This window comes from Rhinopithecus bieti, unplaced genomic scaffold (assembly GCF_001698545.2).
Source record: "Rhinopithecus bieti isolate Rb0 unplaced genomic scaffold, ASM169854v2 scaffold_33213, whole genome shotgun sequence".
Classification (NCBI taxonomy): Eukaryota; Metazoa; Chordata; class Mammalia; order Primates; family Cercopithecidae; genus Rhinopithecus; species Rhinopithecus bieti.
In genome coordinates, this window is record NW_016814144.1 from 33,945 (window position 1) to 43,201 (window position 9,257).

Sequence of the window (9,257 nt, forward strand, 5' to 3'; positions counted from 1 at the left end):
GATCTGCCTGCCTCGGCCTCCCAAAGTGCTGGAATTACAGGTGTGAGGCACCATGCCCAGCTCATCCTCATGAATATTGAGCCCTAAGTATCAAGCATTTTTTTAGGTGCTGAGGAATAACAGTGAGTAAAATAATGGAGGTTATATTCAATTGGTAGATGTTTTTCTCATTTCCTTATTGGAAGTAAAGGAGGCTACACTGCCTTTGTTCTCCCATTTATAAACTGGATTCTGTCTCAGTTATTATTGTCAAATGTGTATGGAGGGTAACAATTTCATTTAATACAGATAAAATGAAATATTTCAGTAAGCACAATTTATTGATTATTGGAAAGAATTTCAACCTGCTTGAGCAGAGGATACATGGAACTATTTTCTTAGATTCTTAAAATGGCCATATGATTTAATCCCTCTCACTTAAAATTCTTGTGTATTTTATTTGTAGCACCAGCCTACAGGCCCTTGGGAACAGCCTTCTGAGCCAGCATTTATTCAGACTGCATTACCGTGTCCTCCATGTCAAGTTCCTATTCCTATGTAAGTATTAGAATTTCAATTAAAAGAAAAAAGAAAAACTTTTGACATAGCTTAAAGGGTATCTGAAGTCAATCTCCCTTTTTTCTTAGGTCAGTTCAATATTATTTCAGGCCTAACCTATAAACTAGTCTGTCTGTCTTAAGCTTCATCCTTTTCAAACATGTTTGTCGTACTTGCTTATAAACCTCCTATAGATATCTTTTTTTGAGTTTTTACCCCCAGTTGGAGTTTGAAGTCCTTCTTAGCTTTCCATAGCAACTTGTGCATGCAGTTACAAAAACAAATCCAAGGAACATCATTTCTTAGTTTTGCTGATGATTCCCATACTAGAGTGGAAGCTCCCTGAAGACAGAAGAAAGCCAGGTTTTACGTAAGGCAAACTTGGGGAATATTTAAAGGAAGCCTTGGAAATGAGAGGAAGTAGTTTCCTCAGTGGGCCAGTGAATGACTAGGACTGAGCTATAAAGAGCTGAACCTACAGTAATAGGGAATCCTGGAATTTTTTATACTTCCAGCAGCGGTTATGGAGTATAGGGAAAAAAGCACAGAATGCTGAGAAGCAACATAAAATTAGAAAAGGGACTGTTGTTTACAACTGAGGTGCCAAATTAAACATTGGTATTTCTTGTATGTTGGTCTTTTAAAGAGAGGGTTGTTTTTGTTTTTTAATTGTAAAAGCTTTCATTTGCACAACATTCCTCCCAGTTGAAATAGCATGTATATTTTTGTATATTGATCACACAGTCAAGTTGGGAGGCAAAGTGTTGTTAGGAGATATATGCACAAATAGGGTAATTTTAGTCTGTAGATTTAATGGAGGAGGGCTGTGTAGTTAGCAGAGAGGTTTTTCATGTAGGTATTCAGTTATTTGAGACTACTGAAGACTTAAGTTATAATCATGAGGAACCAAGTTGTTGCTGATATCTCTTACTAAGTTAGAATTATTAGTGGCCTAAAATTTTTCCTTGAGAGAAACAGAAGAGACATTGATATTATAATTCATAGGCACAAAAATGTTGTCATATACATAGTACCTAATTAGCATTGAGTTCCTTAGTCTGGTTTTTTTTTTTTTTTTTGAGACGGAGTGTCTGTCACCCAGGCTAGAGTACAGTGGTTCAATCTCGGCTCACTGCAACCTTCTTCCAGGTTCAAGCGATTCTCCTGCCTCAACCTCCCGAGTAGCTGGGACTACAGGTGTGCACACCATGCCCAGCTAATTTTTGTAGTTTTAGTAAAGCTGGGGTTTCTCCATGTTGCCCAGGCTGGTCTCAAACTCCTGGCCTCAAGTGATCCGCCCAGATTGCTAGGATAACAGGTGTGAGCTACCGTGCCTGGCCCTTAGTCTATTTTATATTAAGATTATTTAACATACATGTCTATCTTATTTAATTGAGTTAATTTGTTGACATCTCAGTTTGGATAAAATATTATTTGACAGTAGAAAAACTGCCTGGAATTACTAAGTCATGTTTACTAGAGGTTTGAAAAATGAAATTAGATTTACAATGGTCTTTCTTTCTTACTTGACTGGAATATGTTGCTGGAAGATGTGTGTGTGGGGGTGTGTGTGTGTGTGTTTGTGTGTATTAAAACAGATCGTCTCCTAGAGTAATGGCTCTTGAGTTTAGGGTTATGCTTCCCACTAACTTCTTCTATGAATAAGTTATATACCTTTTCAGTTTGTTTGTAAAATAACGAGGTTCAAGATAGGTATAATAATGTCAGTAAGGAGAGAGTTTTCAGAGGTCCTTACCATTATAAAATGTCCTTTGTGTGTAGCAACAATTTTTCAATTTTGTCTGATGTTAGTATAGCCACTACAACTCTCTATTGATTACTAATAGCATGGAGAAATTCTTAGCAGCAAACTACTGAAACTGACTCAAGAAGAAACAGAAAATCTGAAGAGATTGAAACAGAAAATCTACTAAGAGATTGAATTAGTAACAAAAAATTTACCACCAAGAAAAACCAGGACCAGATGGCTTCACTTGTGAATTATACCAAAAGTATAAAGAAGAATTAACACCAATCCTTTCACTTAAGGAGGGTCACTTCCCAACTTAATTCAACAAGGCTGGTATTTCCCTAATACTAAAACCAGAGGAAGACATTACAAAAAAAACTGCAGACCAATATCACATAAGAATATAGATACAAAAATTCTCCACAAAATACTAGCAAATTGAATCCAGTACCATGTAAAAAGATTATACACCATGACCAAATAGAATTATCCCAGAAATACAAGATTGATTCAACATAAGAAAATCAATCAGTATAATTCTTAGGTCTTACTCTTGCCCAGGCTGGAGTGCAGTAGTACAGTCCTGACTAACTGTAGCTTCAAACTCCTGGGCACAAGGGATTCTCCTACCTTAGCCTACTGAGTAACTGGGGCTACAAGCATGCGCCACCATATCTAGCTAATGTTTTATTTATTTACTTATTTATTTTAAATTTTATTTTATTTATTTATTTAGAGACAGAGTCTTGCTCTGTTGCCCAGGCTGGAGTGCAGTGGTGCGATCTTGGCTCACTGCAAGCTCTGCCTCCCAGGTTCAAGCAATTCTCCTGCCTCAGCCTCCTGAGTAGCAGAGATTACAGGTGTGTGCCACCACGATGGCTGAGTTTTGTATATTTTAGTACGGATGGAGTTTCACCATGTTGGTCAGGCTGGTCTTGAACTCCTGACCTCATGATCCACCCATCTTGGCCTCCCAAAGCATGAGCCACCACATCCGGCTGGTTTTTAAAATTTTTGTAGAGATAAGGTTTAACCGTGTTGCCCAGGCTGGTCTCAAACTCCTGGCCTCCAGCAGTCCTCCTGCCATGGCCTTCCAGAGTGCTAGGATTATAGGTATAAGCAAGCCACTGCTCATCCAATAGGTGTAATTCTTATCAGCAGAGTAAAGGGCAGTTGATAGATGTAGCACAGCATTTGACAGAATCTGACAAACTTTCTTGATAAAAACACTCAAAAAACATGGAAGAAAAAGATAATTTCCTCAACCTGATAAAGGGCATCTGTGAAAAACCCACACAGTTCACGTAATACGTCATGGTGAAAGATTGAAAGTTTTCTGCCTAATAACAGGAACAAGACTAGGATGCCTGCTCCTGCCACTGCTTTCGACATTGTACTGGAATTTTTAGCCAGAGCAATTAGGCTAGAGAAAGAAATTAAAATGTCTTTTACTTGGAATAAAGAAGAACAATTTGTATTTTCAGATGACATTATCTTGTATGTGAAAAGTCTTAAGGAGTCCTCAAAAATACTATTTGAGTTACTTAATGAGTTCATTACTGTTGTAGAAAACATCACTATACAAAGCCAGTGGAATTTCTGTACACTGGAAACAAACAATCTGAAAATGAAATTAAGAAAACAATTCCACTTATATAGCCTGAAAAGAACATTTTGTTTAAGAAATTCAGTAAAAGGAATAACAGGATTTATACAGTAGAAAGGACAAAATCTAAATGAAAACCTAAATAAAAAGTGCAGTAACATTTATCCCTCAACATAATTAGACTGGAAGTAGAGCAGCTCTATAGTTGGTCAATTTGGCTCATTCAATTACACATCATCAAGAGCTCAGATTGTCTTTCCATTTTGTTATCCTTGGTGTGTCATCTTTGACCTCAGGCTGTTTGCTTTTCTGTTAACTTCTCAACCCAGACATGAAAGTTTCCAAAGGGAGAAATGGAAATGTGTATGCCTTCTGTGTGTCATCAACATCACCTTCTCTTTCTTTCTTTTTTTTTTTAAGGGTAAGGAAACTTCTCCAAAGCTCCACAGGAGAACTCTTTTCACATTTCATTAGACCATTTTTAAACTATTCCCTGGAAAGGGAAATGATGTGTTTGTTTTCTTAAATAGACTTTATTTTTTAAGAAAGTGTTCACATTTACAGAGAAAATTGCACAGAAAGTACAGAGTTCCTATGTGGGCCCCCATACCACACAGTTTTCTCTATTACCAACTTTCATTAGTGATACAATTTTTACCGTTGAGGAACCAATATTGGTACGTTATTATTAGCTAAAGTCCATAGATTACATTAGGGTTTACTTTCTGTGTTGTATGGTTCTGTGGGTTTTAACAAATGCGTAGTGTCATATATTTACTATTCGTTTCATACACAATAGTTTCATTGCACTAAAAATGCCCTGTGCTGTACCTGTTCATCCTTCTTTTCCCCTCCTCATCTCAAACTCCTAGCAACCACATATCTTTTTATTGTCTCTATAGTTTTCCCTTTTCCAGAATGTCATATAGTTGGAATTTTACAGTGTGTAGCATTTTCAGACTGGCTTCTTCACTTAGCAGTATGGTTTTATGGTTCCTCTGTGTCTTCTCATGGATTGATAGCTCATTTATTTTTATCATTGAATAATAATCCATTGCATAAAGGTACCATAGTTTGTTTATCCATTTACCATAGAAGAACATTTTAGTTGCTTCCAATTTTGGCAATTAAGAATAAAGTTGCTATAAACATGTATGTGCAGATTTTTGTGTAGACGTAAGTTTTCAGCTCATTTGGGTAAATTCTTTGGAGTGTAATTGCTGGATCACATGGTAAGACTTTGTGTAGCTTTGTAAGAAGCTGTCAAACTATTTACCAAAGTGTCTGAATCATTTTGCATTCTCACAACAATGAGTGAGAATTGTTGCTCTATATTCTCACCAACATATGGTATTGTCAGTGTTTTGGATTTTAACTGTTCTGTTTTTAATTGATACATAATAATTATACATATTTATAAGAAATATAATGCTGTTTCAGTACATACAGTGTGATATAGTGATATATAGTGTGATATATAGTGATCAGATCAGGGCAATTAGCGTATCCATTATCTCAGACATTATTTCTTTGTTTTGGGAACATTCAGTATCCTCTTTTCTAGCTATTTGAAAATATATATTATTGTTAACTATAGTTATCTGTAACTATAGTTATAGATATCTATATAGATATCCATTGTTATAGGTAACTATTGTTATCTGTAGTTAACAATAGATACTATAGTTAACAATAGATAACAATAGTTTTATAACATTGTAGGATAACTATAAAATACCAGAACTTGTTCTTCCTATCTAGCTGTAATCTTTCAACTTTTCTTTCTTCAGTATTGTGTTGGCTGTTCTGGGTCTGTTATCTTTCCATGTAGACATTAGAATCAGTTTGTTGATATATACAAAATAACTTGCTGGGATTTTGATTGGAATCATATTGAATCTGGATCAAATTGGAAATAAACTACGTCTTAATAATTTTGAATCTTTGTAACTGTGAACATGGAATATCTCTTCATTTATTGAAATCTTTGATTTCTTTCATCAGTATTTTGTAGTTTTCCCATAGACGTCTTGTATATATTTTGTTAAATTCATACCCAAGTATTTCATTTGTTGTGCTAATGTAGTGTTATATTTTTAACTTCAAATTCTAACTGCTCATTGCTACTATATAGGAAATCAATTGACCTTTGCATATTAACTTTGTGTCCTGTAACTTTACTATAATTGCTTATTCCATATATGTTTATTTTTTTACTGCTAGTAGAGTTAGCATCTTTAGATATTATTTTTGAATAATTTGTAATGTTTTCATTTTATTTTTTCGTTGTAGGGAATGTCTTGGGAAACATGAGGTGAGTTATAGGCACAATTTTAAAGTAAAGCTTATAATCTATACTATTACATAGTATAACTTTACTAGAGTTGTTAGAAATAATAAAGTCAAAGTATTTTTTTTACTGTTATAAAGAGTACAAGAGTTTACTAATTTAAAAAATATGTAGTGCCTTTATTTGAGAATTAGCCTGTGGATATGCATTCACTACCAAATCATATTGAATTTTCCTTTTAGGAGGAGAAGGTTTTGCTTCTTGGCATTCATTACTTTGGACTATTTTGATAGATTACTTTGATTTTGATAATCAATATTATTATTTGTGCAAACTTAATTATACCTTTCTGAAACTTGTTTTCAAATGATAGCAGAGTAATTTTGGAAACATGTAATATGTCCAGAAACGTTCATGTAATGTGTGCTGTGCTGATTTCCTTTATTTTTTAAGGTGAGTCCACTACCATGCCATGCTGTAGGACCCTACTCTTGTAAAAGAGTTTGTGGAAGAATCTTAGATTGTCAGAATCATACATGTATGAAAGAATGCCACAAAGTAACCAAAATTGATGGCTGCACTGGAAAAAACAAGGTAATGTTCTTAAATTGAATGTATATCTGCCTGTAGTATTCTTGAAATGTTTTTGCAGCAGTTATACCATAAATCTTTTTCTGTTTTGCTTTAGCTTCCTTCCTCTTTTTTTGCCCTCATCCCTTCTCCTTCCTTGCCTTTCCTAAGACAGCTGGCCTTAAACAGCTTGGTGTGTATAGTTCTGTATCTTTATTCCAGCTCATAATAATGTGCCTTTTAATGTGGAACCCTTTACATACTGTACCTGTGTTAATACATAGGATGTGGTTTTATGATAAAAATACATAGATTATGTATCTTCTTAGATAGTAGGTAAGAGTATCACCTCCATTTCTTTCTGTTCATATCTGAGTTTAGAGCATTTACTCTAAGTTAGTTTTCAAACCTGACACACAGGATGGATGTTGTTCATAATTTTAATAAATTTAAATAAATTCCCAATCTTTTGTTGAAAGTAAAATAAATGGCATCACAGATGAGCAGTGTTTCTATGTGTATAATTAACTAAAAGCATTTTACAAGTGTTTGAGAACTCAGCTATTCAAAGATCTCTAAAATTGTCATCTTACAAGGAAAACAAATGTAGCTAGTGTTAAACTTTAGTTGTAAAATAATTTTTTTCTAGACTTCCGTTCTATAGGGAGTTGTAATACTCGTGTCTAAATGAGAAATAGGCCAGAAAATTTAAGTGTCACTTTATTATTAACATTGAATTTACAACTATTTAAATTATTAATATGACTCGTGTTATTGAAAATTTTAATTGCATCGTTAGGTTTTTTTTTGTCTTCAATTTATAATACATGACAACATAGGTATTCTTCTTTTTCATGTGCAAGCATATGTATAAATGTATTGCGTATAATTTCTTCATCGATCCATGACTTGACCGTCAAAAATGTACTCATGATAAAACAAAAGGATACTACAATTATAAAATCAAACTAACAAATAATGATACAGAATCATTTTAACTAGTTAGGGTGTAGCTGCTCTATGGCTTCCCTCTTCCAGATTTCCAGAATATGAAGTGAGTCAGAAAAAGCTTATTTTCAAAGCTGATGTGACTATTAGAGATTTATTGTGGATAATCCCCAAATTGCTTCCTGGGTTAAAGCTTCTGTTTTTCTTTTTAAATGAGAACTGCATATGATGTTTGACAGATGGACTTGCTGTGTTTCTTAAATAAGATAGTCTTTCCTAGAAGATAGAACTTGACATTGGAAGTGATCCAGGAAAATAGCTTAGCTAGTGTAGATTCTGTGATTTTTTGTTTTGTTTTGTTTCCCCCATAGCTGGAAGGAGCTCATATTCTAAGTATACTTTTTGTTTTGCAAATAGAGAAACTGAAGCTCTGTGACTTGTCCATGATTCTGCAACAGGAGAGTAGCAAATCAGAAAGTACTATGCCTGATCTTTTAACTCCCAGCCCAATGTGCTCTTCTACTCATGTTATTTAAATAAAAGAGTTTTGTAGGTGTACCACATAGGAAGAGCAAGTGAAATAAATTCTTTATGTTAACTTTGGTTCTCTTTGCATATTTTGTTACCCACTGCCTAATACTTGCTCAGTCTTTCCCATCTCAGAAAGTCATTTTACCATTTTTACCCAGTTGTGCAGATCAAAGACATAGGAATCATGCTTGATTTCTTTCTTGTCTTTGTTGTCCTTTTCCCACAGATAATCCTGTTAGGTTTATCATCAAAATAGATCCTGAATCTGACAGTTTCTCATAACCTGTACCTCTACCATCCTCATCTAAGCCACCATTACCTTTGACTTAGGTTTCTGCAGTAATTTCCTAACCAACTTTTCTACTCTCACTTTGTTTTATTGCATCAGCCAGATAATCTTTTAAAAAATGTAAATCAAGTATCATCTTCCTGCTCCATATCCTTTGGTAGTTTTCAGTCACTCTCTGACCAAAACTTAAATCCTTTTCAATGGCCTATAAAGGCTCAGTAATGATCTTTCCCAACTTTCATCTGACTACTCATCACTCTCTTGCTTACTCACTTCTACCTCTGTTCATCCTGTTACTTGAACATTCCACATTTGTTTTTTCTTAGAGCCTTTGCATTTGTTCCTTTCCTCTGGAACTCTCCTTTCTGGTGGCTCTCTCCCTCATTTAACTCAATTTCTATTCACATGTGATCTTTATCAGTCAGGTTTCCTTCTTGTTGCTGCCATCACTCTTTCTTACCCTGCTTTATCTTTCTTCAGAGTAGTTACGAAGACATTATATTTATATTCTTTTTTTATTTTGTGCTTTTTTTTTCTTTTAATAAGATCTTTTTTTTTTTTTTTAAGCTTCTGAATCACTTTAGTTCTTTTTTTTTTATTTTTTCATTTTTTTATTATACTTTAAGTTCTAGGGTACATGTGCATAACGTGCAGGTTTGTTACATATGTATATTTGTGCCATGTTGGTGTGCTGCACCCATCAACTCGTCAGCACCCATCAACTCATCATCAGGTA

The 9,257-nt window shown here is 34.4% G+C and overlaps 1 protein-coding gene across 1 annotated transcript in view; it reads left to right on the forward strand.

The window, feature by feature from the left end:
• Positions 1-9,257, forward strand: part of NFXL1 (nuclear transcription factor, X-box binding like 1) — a 41,959-nt gene that overhangs the window by 29,272 nt on the left and 3,430 nt on the right. The window contains exons 15-17 of the mRNA XM_017849957.1: positions 446-537; positions 6,186-6,207; positions 6,637-6,777. Coding sequence (XP_017705446.1) covers positions 446-537; positions 6,186-6,207; positions 6,637-6,777 — 255 coding nt within the window. The remainder of the gene's footprint in view (positions 1-445; positions 538-6,185; positions 6,208-6,636; positions 6,778-9,257) is intronic.